Below are 16780 nucleotides of genomic sequence, written 5' to 3'. Positions count from 1 at the left end.
TGTCAAAATGACAATAAGCAATATCAGTTTATTTGCTATATTAGAAGTACGCTTTAGGAACCAGGTACAATTTAACGACCCGGTCACTAAATCGTACCGAAAGCTACTTTTTTAAAAAATCTAATTTAAACAATAATTTAATGTTTATTTCCGCAAAAGTATCGTTTTGTTTTATTGCCAATGAACCAAAGTTTAATATAAGTACAGAAATATTTTGATATCTTCAGTACTTTTGTTTACAATTTTGTTTAAACGTTAGGGGGTACGATATAGGCGATTTCCCTCTATGTGAATATTATATAATATCATATATATTACAAATTAAATATAATAATAGGGCATATAAGAGTCAATATACAATTAAATTATACATTAAAAAACGAAATATTAAATGTGTCGGTGTTAATATTAGACTCTCTTCAGATATTTACATATAAAGATAAAATCATATATATTATATGCTATAAGCATCAAGATTCGCTTCGACCAAAAATAGGATTCTTTCTCTTATTTTATTCATTCTTATCGGTCTAAATTATCATAGAATAGTAGAAGAAAGTCGCCGACTGACATAGGTCTCCTAAAGTGACACGAAAAAATTATTTTTCGGAAACTAACTATTGCACTTTATTAATATACTAATAAAATCTAATAATACTAATAAATCATGTTTAGCTAATTAAAGAAGTACAAACTCATAGAAAACGAATTCTACAAATGCGAAAATAAAATTCTTACGATTTTCTTTTGCAAATTGTGAAGTTAATAATAGTGACTATATTATTGATAATATTACGTCATTTTAAATACTTGTAGATTCCGAAATAAGTTTTATTTATATTATTTTTTCTCTTAGTCTTTTCATAATACGATTTTTAATTTAAAATTTGCGTGCAGCGTAAACCGACACACCTGTCCGTAAAACAGACCATGAGCTAACTTAATCTTTATAATGTTGCTTTATAGTGTCAAATAAGTCTATTGGAACTGAAGGCAATCGTGCATATATGGAACAACTTTAGAAAAACTATCGCGTTACATATTTGCATCTTGCAGAATAGCATAAAGTAAATATGCATATAATTCAATAAAAATGTTTTATAACGAAGTAAAATGATTCTGAAAAATCTTATATACATTCACTTATAGGTACTTTATACAGATAATTCCTGTAAAAGAAAAAGAATAGGAATACATAGCATTACTGCCTACTGTCAGTTTTGGAGCCTATTTTGTCAAACGCTCATTTTTGCACAACTTATGAAAAACTTAATTATTGCAAAATTGCTAACAGTATTATAAAAATTGCTTATACTATTTGTTAGAAGACACTTTTTACTTTATTTATGTTTTTGAAGTTGTATTTTTACCTTTTGTTTAAGAAATATTGTCTAAAAACAAAGTGGTATGTCGGTATCGATGACTTTCCTCTATAAATTAAGCGATTATCTCTTACATTAAACAGTATTTCAAAATAGAGAAGAGTTGTATCGATTATAATAAGTAAAACTTATTACAGAATATTAGAAAATTATATCGATAAATATGCCAAAAAAATATACGAAAATATCTCGATAAAATATGTAATATATTTATATATAGCGATAAAAAAAAAGAATTTTAATATTTTCAAACTGAAGCAAAGGTTGCTGAATTGAACTTGTAATAAGTCACCATGGATATCGAAGAATTCCGCGTTCGCGGGAAGGAGATGGTGGACTACATTTGCGAATTCATGAGCAACATTCACAACAGAAGGGTCACCCCGGATATTGGTCCCGGCTATCTCAGACCTCTGCTGCCGTCGGGACCGCCGAATGATCCGGAATCTTGGGATGAGATTATGAAGGATGTGGAATCAAAGATCATGCCGGGCGTGAGTATTCGCAAGATCGGGAAGAAATCAACAATATATTAATTATTTTATGTCAGAAATATTTGATAAATTATTACAAAGATCAATTTCGATTAAAGTCATTTACAAAATTAATTTGAATGGTTTCTTTTTTATATTAAATCTATTGGATTTTATTGCATTTTGTTAAGTAACTGTAATTTTATTACATAATTATTTCTTGTATTAAGAAGTACTTCTAAATAGCGTAAGAAAAGTTATATCGACTGTAAGGAAAAATGACGCTTCTACCAGTCAGATGAACTTCTTTCCAGATCACGCATTGGCAGCATCCAAGGTTCCACGCCTACTTCCCGGCCGGAAATTCTTTTCCTTCTATTCTTGGTGATATGCTATCTGATGCGATAGGCTGCATTGGATTTTCTTGGGTGAGTGAGAAATTTTCTCAAGCAGTCTAAGAAGCTGTGAGTAAATACTATGCAAAACTATAATTAGACAAGTCGCAGTTTAACGTGGTGATAAAACAACACTTTAAAACCACTTCGATTTTCTCACTGACATCGAAAAGGATCACAATTTTGATTTCGTGTCGAATTTAAGTGATAGATCATATGCAATTATTTACTTGACCGTTCCCAAAATGAAATCTTATTTGTTTTAGGCGGCCAGCCCGGCCTGCACAGAACTGGAAACGATAGTCTGCGATTGGTTCGGTAATTCTCTTCCGCTTTTATGTTTTATCAGATCAATAGTGTGACTTTGCGAGCGATTGATTTACGGAGTGATTCATCATCTTTCTGAATTATAGGCAAGGCGATTGGACTGCCTACGGATTTCTTATACTTTAGCGAAGGCAGTAAAGGCGGAGGCGTCATACAGGTGTGAAAGATTTTACAAGAATATTTAAAATAATGATATAAAACACCCTAAGCCAGCTTCTTCGAATACACATCCATCTCCTATTTCAATTTTTAGAATTTCAACAAGTTGATAGAATTCTAGTTTCTTCCTCAAAGAGGTCTGGAATCTCCGATATCCGGAAAAAGGATATCGACAACTCGACATTTTTTTTAATATATCAAGAAATGATCTTTCTCATTACATTATATATGAAAGAATTACAATAAGATCATCGGAAAGTGAATATTTGAATATATGAATATTTCATATTTTTTATCAAAACGTATTAGGATAAAGTATAAAATATCTTACAAAGTATTCACTTTTCGATTATCTCATTTAAATACTTTTACATGTAAAATGATGTAGATAAAAAGAATCGATCTATATAAAAAAAGAACTATAGTTTACTTAAAAAATAAGTCGCTGCTCTCTGTCGTTCTGCAGGGTCCAACAGTAATATCCTATTTATCCCATAGAGTCACAGGAATTTTCAAATAAGCAAGAGCTTTGTCACTGTCTTTAATAATTTCCAAACAAACTGCTTATAACACTTTATGTGGACCACCCTGTATGTAGGGTTCAGCATCGGAATGCATTCTCGTATGCATGCTGGCCGCTCGAGCACAAGCAATTGCGAGACTCAAGGAATCTCCTGCACATGCACACTTGGACGAGACCGCGCTGCTCGGCAAACTAATGGCATATTGCAGCCGGGAAAGTCATAGCTCCGTCGAGAAGGACGCAATGATATGCTTCGTAAAGCTGCGTATCCTTGAGCCCGACGAGAAAAGCGTACTTCGTGGGGAGACTTTGCGACAGGTGCGTCTAGATATTATTGCTACAAGTTAGATACGACTATTTCAAAGATTTATATTATTGACATAAATTAACGTACTTAGTATTCGCGATGTCTTTCTTCGGTCCTTTGCTGCACACGATTCGTGTCCTGAGTTAATTTTCTTATTAATTTAATTAATATTTAAAAATTATTAAGTGATTCTTATATATATATTTTAACAAATTCAAAAACATTTAGTTTTCTATTTAAAAAAATTGTATATAAATGTAATAACTACTTACTTAATGCTTCTGATTTTTCGAAAAAATAATGCAGGACATGAATAATCAAATCGTGTATTAAGGATTAATTAAAATTAATATCATTTATATAGACGTTTATATATTTTTTTTATACTAAAAACTAAACAGTTAAATAAATTATCGTATTATTTTTAATCACAAAACAATGTTGATGTTATGATACTTAACCGTGACAAAATGTTAGAATTGCAAAAAAACATTCTATAAATTTGTATAATATTGCAAATATCTTCGTCATTTTTCCGCTCGATTCTTCTACAATATTGGTTTCAATGTGATTTGATTAAATGATAGGCGATCGAGAGTGACACAGCTGAAGGCTATGTTCCCTTTTTTGTCTCAACGACCCTCGGCACAACCGCCTGCTGTTCGTTCGATAACCTTAGAGAAATAGGTCCGGTTTGTAAAAAATATCCAGGGGTGAGTATATATGTAAGAGATTTAAATATATTGAAATATATTAGATGAAAACTGTATATGTAAGAGATTTAGAATATGGGCATTGTTTCATTTCTTTTTTAATCGAAATCTTTATCGCATGCAGATTTGGCTTCACGTGGACGCCGCTTATGCCGGAAACGCTTTCATCTGTCCAGAATTGAAATACTTGATGAATGGGGTTGAATATGCCGACTCCTTCAATACCAACACCAATAAATTTTTACTGACGAATTTCGATTGCTCTTGCCTCTGGGTTCGCGACAGATTTAAACTTACCAGCGCACTCGTTGTAGATCCGCTGTATTTGCAGCATACACACGCGGACACGGCTATAGATTATCGGTCAGTCAATTCATTTAGCAGAATTTAAAAATTGCACTTTTAGATAAGATTAAAAAAAAATCTTTTATTTTACTAGTTTGAGTAATTTCTTATTCCGCATTGTTTATTAACTTCTAACATTTGCCATCGTATTTAGTTGTTATTATATAATTTTGATTATAACTGAAATATTGGCAAAAAATATTAGTTCATACAAATGCATTAAAAAAAAAATACTAGACTAATATTTTATATAGTAATTCCAAGTTGAAATAATGTAACGTTCTTTTATAGGCATTGGAGTATAGCGTTAAGCAGGCGATTTCGCTCATTAAAACTGTGGTTTGTAATGAGAAGCTATGGGATATCCGGGCTACAAGCTTATATCCGAAATCATGTCAAACTTGCTAAAAGATTCGAGGCACTCGTCAGAAAGGATTCTAGATTCGAAGTTTGCAATGACGTTGTGGTAAGAGAATTTCTCGTATATTTACTCTCCTGTATTGTTCGTATCATCATTTGTTTACTACGCTCATTACAGCTGGGCTTGGTGTGCTTTCGCGCTAAAGGCAGCGATAAATTGAATCAGAAATTATTGAGCACTATTAACGACTCAGGAAAGATACACATGATCCCGGCGCGAGTGAATCAGCGTTACACAATACGTTTTGCGTTATCCGCACCTCATGCTACTGCCAGAGATGTTGGTAAATTATTTTTATAGTTTTATAATTTTACAAAAAGAGACTCGTCTTCCTGAATTTATGCTTAAGATACTATACGATATTTAACTTTCTCAATGAATCACAAGTTTTCTTGAATACTTCATTGAAGGTTTTGTGATAATTATAGTTCAGCTCATCATTTTTATCTATAATTAGTGTACCATGTGTACAAAATATTAGATAAATATAATACAAATGTATTATTTTTATCTAATATCATTATATATTCTATAATTATGGATTTTCTTCATTTCTATATTGTATAAAAGAAATATGTATGTATCGTCTTGAATTAATTCTGTGACGTTTAAGACACGGCGTGGAGCATTATAACGGACTATCTAAGTGAATTATTGGAATTCAATGTAAGTTGGAACATAATTACTTTAAAATGTTTATATTAATTAAAAGAGAATGTTTGTATATAATCGAATATTTGCACGTCAGGACGTAATGGACGAGTTAGCGGACATTCGCGAGAAGAAGAGGAAGGCTACTTTGGAGCAAAGGAGATCATTCTTCGTACGCATGGTGTCTGATCCTGCGATTCAGCCAGGATTCACGAAAACTCCGAACAGGACAGGAGCCAAACTCGACACGCAAGCAACGATTGGTGGTATCGGATCGAATACTCATTCCGGAACGTAAGACGATTACATTTTAATTATTATAAAACTATTGATTATATAATTAATACGATCAATATAAATTAATACAATTAATATAATTAATTTATTAAGCCTAAACTCTACCATGTACAATTAATATAAATATATACAATTTTTTTATTTAGAAAATCCTGGATATCTTGGCCACTTGCTTATCTCATGCAGGCGAAAGAAGCTGCTGATACAAGTGAATTATCGCTCAGGTACTCTTCTATTATTCTAATTTGAACATTATTTATTATTAACTTACATTATACTTTTAAAATGAATAGACTAGATCTTAGAAACTATTCATGTTTTCAAAGAGTTAATCATACATTCATAAAAATATTTTTTGCTCTTAATTATTTTTTACATAAAGATACAATTCGCGATTTTAATGTTTATTTTAAGACTAATTCTAAATTGGTTTTTTTAAAGAATATTTAAAAGTTAAAAATATTTAAAAATAATAATTTAAAAGTAATTTTTTGTTATACGGTTTGATCGATCAGATACAGATGAAATTTATTTCTTGCTGCATTTAAAGTTACGTAGAAAATTTTGTACGACACGTGTTCTGGGAACACCGCTATCATACAGACGACAACGTAATGCAATGTAACACTATACTTGTGTACAGCAGTTCCGATATCACGTGCTGCTATTATTTACAGGGACAAATAGTGTCTTTTCTCTTATCGTCACCATTATATCGACCACTAGCATAATGACATCTGACTCCATTGAATGTACGAGTTCATTTCAGAATGATCCATACGAAAGAGCACTGGGATACGAAACACGTCGTTATCTGCTACCTTTGCGTCCGGTCAACTTTTCTCCCCCGTCAATCAGAGCGAATTTTATTTGTTTCTTGTTTTAATCTCATGTATTCATTAGAAAGAGCATCATAGATAAAAAAGTACGAAAAACATAAAAAAATATCTTAAACAAACCAACGAAAGTAATTTTGATGTATATTTAATGACTCATGCGAACTACTTTCCAATTCAAAATGTTATATTTTTATGAAGATGTATTTAAGTTTGTATCTCTCTTTTTTTGCATATGTAATTTTTTTATGTTGTCGTAAACAACTTTCCTATGTTCGTTCGATTGATTTACGATTATAATAACGTAATATAGATGCCTCTTTTTTTGGAATTCCAACAAAAGTCAGAAAATATAGTCTTTATCGACTTACATATCTTTTTTCCATGACTAATATTAGAGAAATAAAAGACTTTTCTACATTATTTATACATTGACCGAAGCAAAGTGATAAGACATACAAATATAAAATACACACAACAAAAAGGCGCTAATTTTGCGCTAAGCAGCTATTTAAATAAGCAGCTAAAAAACAATAAACCATTTATATAAGCATTTTTGACGAGACAGTGTAAGCTTACAGTATTTAAGTTATTCACTGCAAATTTATGTTTGATTTCTTATATTACATTTGATGTCTCTCTTATTCTTCTATTTTCTAAAAGACACGAATATGTAAAAATTCTTGAGACTTATTCTGTTATGTATGCGGTAAAAAGTCAAAGAAGAAATATTTCTTCACGTATGAAAGAAGCTTATCAATTTCGCTCCGGTCGATCTGCAATGCAAAAAAAAGACTTATTTTTAAAATAGTATGCAAAACATGTTTACGTAAGTGCAGATATCTTAACGGCTCAATTTATGAAAATATAGCCGATGATTTTTTAGTACATAAAAGTATCATATAAAAATATAAGCTGCAATATGTCTGTCAAAATTCATCACTTACATTTTCATTTAGACATCTTTCCATCTAATTTAAAGGATGTTGCTAATGAATATGATAAATAATTTCACTTGGAAATATTGCAGTCTGCATGGAAAAAAAATATAGTTATAAGATAAAAATCATGCTTTCCGACTTTCATTGGAATTTAAAAAAAAAGAATATCACTATAATAATAAATCAAGCAGACGAGTATTTTAGAAAAGTTGTTTACGGCATACATAAAAAAATTAAATATGCATAAAACTAATATACATAGACCTCCATAAAAATATAATATTTTGAATTGGAAAGTGGTTTGCAGTCACTAAATACTAAAATTTGATTACAGGGTCCACATTTCCAATCTGCAATTCATATAAAGACACACATGTGTGAACACGTGCATGTACAGAAATTCGCGCGCGGGCAATTTTTTTATCTCTAGGCAAATTACCATTTTTACGTAAAAAAATTATATTTTGTTCAACAGTGTTATCGCTGCAAACATTATCTAATTTTCGTTTTTTGTCATTATTTTTATCTTGGTTTTCACACGCACAGATTCCGCCACTTGGACACCATGGTACGCCTGAAGACCGGCGGTACCGGAAGTCGCCGCGGTAGCAGTAACGGATGCAGCCCGGATCCGTCCCCGTCTGCTTCGCCCTCGCGAGGCAGATCGCCCAACGGCCGCGCGTAATCGCATTGCATCGACCTTTTCTTTCTTCGTGCAATTTTTCCGAGAGGTGTCCTCCAAGCGTATAACAATCGCAATGGACGACTCTCTGTGCTCCGAAACCCCGTCTGTGTGCTCCAAGAAAATAGACAGAAGGGAAATCCACTAGTTACGACTTTACATCGGGAACTGATACTGCCGACAATCTCGATATACAAGCCCACTTTAGACCACATATATAATTTGGGACAGAGAGAAATAATTCTTGATATTTATATATATATATATATATAACATGCCCAATATTTTCATGTGTCAAATTGTAAATATAATTATGGATAAGAGAAAAGAGAAATCTTATATTATATCTCGAATTATAATTACATATATTATATATATATTTAAACCTTGCAAAAATTATTTAGGTCTTTACATTAATATTATATGTTCTCGGTGTAAAAATAAAGTTATTGTAAAACAATTGAAGCTTTAAATCGTTAATTATAATTATTAAGTTTGTCACTTTACTTATATATATATATGTATATATATATATATATATATATACTATTTTCTATAGGAATTAATACGTTTCAATCTTATTAGCAATTGAATTTTGATTGTCTATGGATGTCTTTTGTATTATGAGATTTATAGAATAATATACGTATATAGAATTTCGTCTCAGATTCTGTCGCGAATTACAGATTGTCTAAAATGGGCTTGAACAAACTTTAGAGAAAAAACTTTGTGTTAAATTGCTCATCAAGAGATAGAATCGATGAGATGTCGCCGAAATTGCCCCGTGGTATGTTTCACTCAATAAGAAAGTAAATACGTTTCAGTCTCAACTATGCGTCGTTTTTTTTAACATTCCCGAACCATGAAAACTAAAAAGAAGGAGGATATAAAACTTGAAAAATATACGAAAAATCTTAAAATTTCTCGAATGCTTTATGACTAAATTTCTAATTCTCATAAAAAAAAAGAAAATCCTTTTAATTAACAAAAAATTCAAAATTTAAATAAAATATTAAAATCTTAAAATATATATATATCATACATTATTTGAGATCTTTATATGTATAAAATTATTAAAAGTTATTTCAACTAGTGAAAAAAAATTAGAAAACATAGTTTGAAGACATAGTTTCAAAATATTGCAAGAATGAGTCACAAGTTAAGAGTCATAAGTATAAAATTATGTATATGCTGTGTGCAAGATAAGCACGTACCCAGACAACAAAAAGTGTCTAAAATCGAATCATAAGAAGGTTTTTTGCGTTTAAAAAATGACTTAAAGACGTCTTATGTCACAATTTTAGACTTTGTATTCTTTGGGTAAATATGTAGATATCTTTCGAAAAGTTAAAGCGCAATATATAATCTTTTCTGCGCTCTACTATTTAACTGTTTTATTTACCTGCGTACTACGTCTAATTTTAAAATTTTCATTTATGTACTAAACACGAAACCGATTCAGTAAACAATGTGATGTCCTTGCAGTTGAATTTGTTAATTTCGTTGAAATAACTACCTACTATAATACAAGCAACATACGCAAAAAGAATTGTCACCGATCAGAATGAATTTTAATTACTTCTCACGCGTTCATGAGCACCGAAGCTCTACCGGGATTTCAATTCGGAAAACGGTGGCTGCGAGTAGATCATGCGTGAAGGTGGCGATGAGAAAACGATCGACATGTGTGTATGTGTGTGTGTATGTGTTACGAAGATTGAGCGGTGACCTGTCACCGCTTCCACGGGGTGTGTTGTAAATGTAGGTGAAGAGTAAATGTCTATTTATAACGATGGAGAGACGATGAGGATAAGGGACCAGCGGGGGAGAATTTACCCCCGTGCGCAGAACATGGTACACTGTATGGGACATTTATTCAAACGGCGACCCCGCTACAGCGTCATTGATGCTGGTCTGCAGCACTAACTTCCGAATTTTCATGTTGCAAACGTCGATTAAAGAAACGAATTTGAGAAAAGAGTCGATCTTACGATTTAGTAAAAACACTATGGTTATTGCCAAAAATCGTTTGTATAGCGATGCTCTTAATCGGTAAAAAAAATTACGTTCATTTCGGTACTGACACGTTAAATGTGCAAAGAAGCTACTTTTGTTTGTGCTACGACTATAATAAATCAGTAATAGCGAAAAAATGAATGAGAAAAAAATTATCGATTTTTATCGTATAATACTAAAATTATTTAGAAGAATCCGTTCAAGAAGCGGCTTCCGTAACAATGCGCAAAGTTTATAATATATTACTGTGTACAAAAAAAATTAAATATTTTGCAAAAGAAATTATTAATTAGATACCCACTAAATTTTTTAGAATGGAATCTCGTTCTAAAGAGAAAATTGTGCCAGTCTTTTCAATATTTAAGAATGAGATTTCATTCTTCAGAGTGAGATTCATTTTAAAAGTTTTAGAGAATACAGTATGTTACAATATTAGTCATTTTTTCTAACGTATAAAAACAGATAATTAATATTTATATTAAATTTATTTATTATCAATTTTAGGATATATTCGCGTTGAATAGATCCGTGTAAATTTATTCAGATCCAATTACCGAGAAATCACACCACGATGATTTTAGAATTTAAAAGATGCGTCACAGGACCGTAACGGTCAGAGAATTCCAAGGGGTATTCCCTCTCCCTCGTGATCGGTCTTGTATTTGTTAGGAAAATAAATTTCATTACGCTTTCTCTCCAGTTTCCTGTCTCTCTCTCTCCACCTTAATTTTATCTGCGTGATAGCAGGGGCGTACGGAGCCGAGGCGCGCATAAAACTGACCGGCGCTTCGGCAGATGCTACTAGTCTCTCGTCTGACGTGGCTCGCGGCAAATGTTCGATACGTACGAGGGAAAATCGCGCGGCGCTCGAGTTACGAGAATACGCGAGAAGAGGTACGCGCGATCGAGGGGGCCGACTTTCCGCCAAAGTGGAGCTTTTCGAGCGGTAGCGGAAACGAAACGTGAGTGGAACCGATGGGCCACACCGTCGAAACTCATCAACGTCGCCGTTCGCCGCCACTCGTTCGCTTCAGAGTTGCACCCCTTTCAAAGTCGCGTTTTAAAAATCTGCATTCGCTTACGTAAGAGGATTTGGCGTAAACAGTCGATTTTCCGTTAAAGAGTAGTCACTTTTTCGAGTGGTAGCAGAAAAGAAATGTGAGCGTACCGGCACGCTTCGTCCAAGTTCTTCTAAAGCTTCGTTCGCCATTTGTTCCGCTTGGATTTTTTAAAAGTTCCGTTACAAAATCTACATTTCTTGTTACACTTTATTAAAAAAGAAAAGAAAGTTTCATTTACTGGGAAAAAAGAAAGAAATAAAAAATATAACCGATTAAAAATTACAATTACTGACTTTACGTTCAAGAGTTAAAAAATATGACTTGTTTGTTGAACGAAATTCAAGTTTTCGTCAAACAGAAATTTGAGCCGAATATACGTGATTTTATTGTTTGTCCAAACTTACGTCTCCGTAATATTTATCATGTGGTACCTCGTGTGTAATTAATTCAGTACACGAGCATCCCACGACGTTACTTTCATAATACTTTTGCGGATTATTATTAGACGCGTTCATCGATATCACATTTCCTTTTGCTCGAAAGAATTAATAACGCCGCGAAGAGTCCTCGCAAAAGCGCGGAAAACTTGATCCTTTTCTAAAGCAAATATAGGAGGATAACAGCGAGAAGAGAGGCGCATCGGCCGCGCCGTGCCGATAGGGACGTTTAAAAAAAAGAAAGTCACGAACGCATGTGCGACGTGCAGGTACGTCGCGTTCGTGCCTAATCAGGCGGGTGTTTCACGCTCTGACGCTTCTACGCGAAAATCGCTGCATTCCAGCCCGGGGTACTCTGGCACCATGAACATCGATGAATTTCGCGTGCGCGGCAAGGAGATGATCGAGTACATATGCGAGTACATCCGCACGCTGGAGGGTAAAAGGGTGACGGCGAACGTCGATCCCGGTTACCTGAGACCTAAGCTGCCGAAGGAGGCACCCGTTAAGCCGGAATCATGGGACGCCATCATGATGGACGTCGATGGCAAAATAATGCCCGGAGTGAGTTTGCGGTTGTAACGGATTGCCGCGATTATCGATCCCTCTTCTCCCCCCCCCCTCTCTCTCTCTCTCTCTTGCCATTGATTTCAACCCCCTTTTCCGATATAAATAATGTTCCTGCACGTAAAAGAGAGAAAAAAAGAATAGATAAAAACCGCTTCTTCTCTCTCTCCCCCTCTTTTTCTCAGAGATTTACAAAACTAACAACGTGACATTTGGTAGATTAATCGCGTTTTTTCAGTTTTTTTACCGATTAGCAAGTTTTTTTTTCCAGATCCACTCTTTGCGAGAACTTGAGGAAAAGTTAAGGTCGGCCAGTGATGTAAAATGTTTGTGATGCAACGTGTATTATGTAAACTTTGTAAAAGAACGGACAATAGAATTCACAGTCAATAGAAATATTTTTACGGCAGACAACAAAAAGTCCAAAATCGAGATATAAAACGTCTTTAAAAAAATGTCTTTTAAGATGTCTTATTTTCAAACATGCGTGTTGTCTGGATTAGTAAATTTAATGGTACCATTCATAAAATACTTTCTATTCGTGGCATTTGATATATATAGTATATATGTTTTTATTTCAAATCGAAATTTAACAATAGATAATATCCAATTAAAAAACAAAAAGATACAGATTTATGGAAGTTTCTAAACTATTATTAAAATTGTTAGTAAAGAATTCATTTTATACTCAAAGATATTAGAATTAATATACTCTCTAAAATTTGTAAAATGAATCTCATTCTGAACAGTGAAATCTCACTCTTAAAGATTGAAAATTGAGCCACTTTTTTTCAAGACTAGCTCAATTTTCACTTTTTAGACTGAGATTCCCCTCCAAAGAATTTAGAGAGTAATAGAAAATTTAAGTAAAATTTAAGGCAAAAATTAAGACAATCTCGTAAATTAAGATTGCTCAATGTGATAGAAAACGTTTAAAAATAATTTTAATCGAGCACGATCGGTCGGCTGAACAATTGAAGGACGATGACAACGTCACAACATTTCGATCTCCGTTTCCGACAGAGATAACAACTTAGAGAACGTCGCGTCGCGACACACGCGACTTTTTCACAAGCGTATGCGAAGTTGGTTCTTAATCCAATGCAATGTTATCACGGTGACAATGAAAGTTTCTGTTGTCCACCGGCATTTCCGCCGTTCATTCTGTTGTCCCATTCCATTCCATTCCATTCTTCCCGTGGATAAATCAATTTCAGAACATAAAAGTAGGTTATTCGACTCGGGGGACAATGCTTTTTACAGATCACTCACTGGCAGCATCCACGATTCCACGCCTACTTCCCGTCCGGCAACTCGTTCCCCTCAATCCTGGGTGACCTGCTGTCGGATGCGATCGGCTGCATCGGTTTTTCGTGGGCGGCCAGCCCGGCTTGCACCGAGCTCGAGACCATCGTGTTGGACTGGTACGCCAAGGCGATCGGCCTGCCGACCGAGTTTCTGTCGGAGCAAAAAGTCGGCGGCGGTGTGATCCAGGGTTCAGCCTCCGAGTGCATCCTGGTGACGATGCTGGCGGCGCGAACGCAGGTCATCAAGAAGCTGAAGGAGCAGGAGAACACCCCCAATAAGGAGGACTCGGCGTTTCTACCGAGATTGGTGGCCTACTGTTCCACAGAGTCGCACTCGTGCGTGGAGAAGGCGGCGATGATAAGCCTGGTGAAACTCCGAGTGCTCGAGCCAGATGACAAGGCCGCATTACGTGGCAAACGGCTCGAATTAGCCATCAAGCAGGACGTGGAGAACGGTCTCGTGCCATTCTATGTGTCCGCCACTCTGGGTACCACTGGATCCTGCGCTTTCGACAATCTCGTGGAGATCGGGCCCGTGTGTCAGTTGTATCCAAATATCTGGCTACACGTGGACGGCGCTTACGCCGGTAACGCCTTCATCTGCCCGGAGATGAGGCCGTTCATGGACGGCATCGAACACGCCGATTCGTTCAACACGAATCCCAACAAGTGGTTGCTGGTGAACTTCGACTGCTCCTGTCTGTGGGTGCGCAATCGAGTGAAGCTCACATCAGCACTAGTCGTCGATCCACTCTATCTTCAACACGCTCGCTCGGGCGAGTCGATCGACTACCGTCACTGGGGTATCCCACTCAGCAGACGATTCCGAGCGTTGAAGCTCTGGTTCGTTATGAGATCGTACGGGATCAGCGGCTTGCAGAAGTACATTAGGAATCACATAAGGCTAGCCAAGAGATTCGAGGCGCACATGAAGAAAGACAAGCGCTTCGAAATCTTGAACGATGTGCGAGTCGGCCTGGTGTGCTTCCGGTTGAAGGAGAGCGACGAGATGAATCAGGAGTTGCTGGCCAACATTAACGCTTCCGGTCGATTGCACATGATACCAGCTCGTGTGATGGACAAGTATATCTTGCGTTTCTGCGTGACAAAGGAGGATGCGACCGAGGACGACATCGATTACGCCCTCAGCGTGATCGAGGAACATGCCACGGAGGTGATGCTGGCTCACTATGAGGGCACGGAGGACGAGTACAGAGCGAAGGGCCCGAAGAGTCCGGCCGCTCTCGACAAGAAACTCGTCCGGAAGTTTAGCTTCACCAGGAGCGTCACCAGAGAAGTTTACAAGAGATCCATCTCCAAATCTAGTCTACACGACGGCGCGACACCCATTATGGTCCTCGACGATAACTCGCAAGTCGACGCCATCGACGACGACCGTTTCTGTAATAGCAGGTAACCTGTTCCGGTTTCTAAACGAATTTGAAGCTCATATTTTTTGCAAAATACGTGATTTGTAATAAATTTTATTATTTTTATCTTCAATTTAAATATGATGATAAAAGGTAAAATAAAATTTCTTTTTTTTCATTCAACTCAGAAACTTTAAAAGCTCTGGGTCAGTTTTTTTGTTGTCGGCTTGATAATGATAATATGAATATTATAAATATAAGTAAACTTTTCAAGTAAAATTAACATATTGAGATTTATTTTTGGAGCCACAAAACTTTTTTTTTTTCATTTTAATTATTGATGAAATATTAATTTCAGATCGTGACGATGTCGATGACGGTCCCCAGCGCCGACTCGGGACGACGTAGATGATAATAAAAAGGGCCCTCGCTACACGGCCGTGTGATGCGAAACTCTGACGGCCCAATTTACCGTCGTCAATTTACCGATTCCCGAAGTCGCGTTTGTTGATAAGGACCGACTATCACCGATTACATTGCCACGTGAGTGTTTGGTCAAATTATTCGTTACCGATCAAGTTCGTTAAATACCACCAAAGACGATCGCTCGTTTATGGGCGATAGATCGGCCGTATATTATCTCGAACACGAGTGATTCTTCGTGGCAACAAATTGCGTCAATGGCACATGAGATATTGAGCCAAGTTTTTGCGATAAAGCGTGAGATTCTTAAGCACATTTTAGACAGTCTGTAATAAGTGACAGAATTTGGCTTAAACAATTTAATTACGAACGTACATATATAATGCAAAAAGAAATTCGAGTAGTATAAGCTTTTTTTATGACGATCGAGTTTTTATAAGAGGATGAAGATTTTTATTAAAATTATAGATAGAATTTTGCCGCACACAGAAATTCTGTTCCGAGCTACGGACGGTCTAAAGTGGGTTTTAGAGGCGGCTGCGCGTACAGTTAACGTAGTCGTTTGATCTATTTTGGTATATACATATATATATATATATATATGTCTGTATAAGCGATAGAGAGAGATGAATCGATGTACATATGTAATACGTGATAATGACTGCCGATGCACGCACGGACTCTAATAGTTTTATATAAAACGCTAGTGAATAATTAAAGTGTATCGATCTCAATAGATTTACAAGTGAATTAATAGCAAACGATTATACTGATCCCAGTGTATACCAGATATATCAGAATTCTATTTTTTTTTTTCATTAACTATAATCGAAACTGCAAAGAAAGATGCGTCAATGTTGATACATCAGGGAGGCGTCGAGTGATTTTTCGGTGCGATTGATCTGTAGATCAAGCGGTAAGTCACTCGACGAACCATTTGAATGGATCATACATCAACATTACGTTACATTTAGAAGGTACTTAAGTTTAGATACGCGAGACAAAATTTCGATTTCAATTAATAGAGAATTAATTAATTAATGAAAACATATATTGTTTAATGATAGTGTCGTTATTATGATTAAAAATTAATACGTCATGAAAAATAATGTCTGATGATTCATAAAAAAATGTCCAAAATTATAAA

General features: G+C 35.2%; 3 protein-coding genes across 11 annotated transcripts in view; 2 read left to right on the top strand and 1 right to left on the bottom strand.

Annotated features, from left to right (window-relative positions):
• Nucleotides 1–16780, bottom strand: part of LOC108765503 (peptidyl-prolyl cis-trans isomerase H) — a 29243-nt gene that overhangs the window by 10068 nt on the left and 2395 nt on the right. For 2 of the 4 annotated variants that reach the window (XM_018514275.1, XM_018514282.1), the window contains exon 1: nucleotides 3167–3353. The exons of 1 other annotated variant lie outside the window; for it this stretch is intronic. Coding sequence is in view for 1 of the 3 variants with exons in the window: in XM_018514262.1 (XP_018369764.1) it covers nucleotides 13806–13814 (9 nt within the window). In the remaining 2 variants the exon portion in view is untranslated. Of the gene's footprint in view, nucleotides 1–3166; nucleotides 3354–13805; nucleotides 13875–16780 lie in introns of those variants that run through there. One more of the 4 variants, XM_018514262.1, reaches the window with a different exon arrangement.
• Nucleotides 1676–8679, top strand: LOC108765486 (Tyrosine decarboxylase 2). Of its 2 annotated transcripts, none has more exons than XM_018514252.1 (13): nucleotides 1676–1876; nucleotides 2170–2283; nucleotides 2517–2568; nucleotides 2664–2734; nucleotides 3335–3577; nucleotides 4154–4279; nucleotides 4404–4642; nucleotides 4916–5090; nucleotides 5163–5328; nucleotides 5659–5711; nucleotides 5794–5986; nucleotides 6121–6217; nucleotides 8317–8679. In XM_018514252.1, exons 1-13 carry the CDS (start codon nucleotides 1676–1678, stop codon nucleotides 8453–8455), a joined length of 1869 nt encoding a protein of 622 aa, XP_018369754.1. In that variant the 3' UTR covers nucleotides 8456–8679. The 2 variants fall into 2 exon arrangements, with proteins under 2 accessions (XP_018369754.1, XP_018369746.1); XM_018514244.1 differs by having other exon boundaries at nucleotides 5794–5990; nucleotides 6140–6217.
• Nucleotides 11264–16629, top strand: LOC108765462 (tyrosine decarboxylase). 5 transcript variants are annotated; one of them, XM_018514210.1, is made up of 4 exons: nucleotides 11350–12235; nucleotides 12311–12530; nucleotides 13797–15253; nucleotides 15569–16629. In XM_018514210.1, exons 2-4 carry the CDS (start codon nucleotides 12330–12332, stop codon nucleotides 15573–15575), a joined length of 1665 nt encoding a protein of 554 aa, XP_018369712.1. In that variant the 5' UTR covers nucleotides 11350–12235; nucleotides 12311–12329; the 3' UTR covers nucleotides 15576–16629. The 5 variants fall into 5 exon arrangements, with proteins under 5 accessions (XP_018369704.1, XP_018369712.1, XP_018369722.1 ...); XM_018514220.1 differs by having other exon boundaries at nucleotides 11357–11430; nucleotides 12142–12530; XM_018514228.1 differs by having other exon boundaries at nucleotides 11360–11430; nucleotides 12133–12530.

This window comes from Trachymyrmex cornetzi, unplaced genomic scaffold (genome assembly GCF_001594075.2).
Source record: "Trachymyrmex cornetzi isolate Tcor2-1 unplaced genomic scaffold, Tcor1.1 scaffold117, whole genome shotgun sequence".
In the NCBI taxonomy this organism is placed as follows: Eukaryota; Metazoa; Arthropoda; class Insecta; order Hymenoptera; family Formicidae; genus Trachymyrmex; species Trachymyrmex cornetzi.
Note: the sequence above shows the minus strand (reverse complement) of the source record. Positions and strands in the feature narration are given on the sequence as shown.

Coding starts and splice junctions, on each gene's coding strand:
- LOC108765486 (XM_018514252.1), top strand. CDS start 1,676: ATGGATATCGAAGAATTCCGCGTTCGCGGGAAGGAGATGGTGGACTAC. Junction 4,280..4,403: donor TTTGTAAAAAATATCCAGGG/GTGAGTATATAT, acceptor TATCGCATGCAG/ATTTGGCTTCACGTGGACGC. Junction 5,091..5,162: donor AAGTTTGCAATGACGTTGTG/GTAAGAGAATTT, acceptor CGCTCATTACAG/CTGGGCTTGGTGTGCTTTCG.
- LOC108765462 (XM_018514202.1), top strand. CDS start 11,264: ATGCTACTAGTCTCTCGTCTGACGTGGCTCGCGGCAAATGTTCGATAC. Junction 11,431..12,310: donor AGCGGTAGCGGAAACGAAAC/GTGAGTGGAACC, acceptor GCTGCATTCCAG/CCCGGGGTACTCTGGCACCA. Junction 12,531..13,796: donor ATGGCAAAATAATGCCCGGA/GTGAGTTTGCGG, acceptor TGCTTTTTACAG/ATCACTCACTGGCAGCATCC.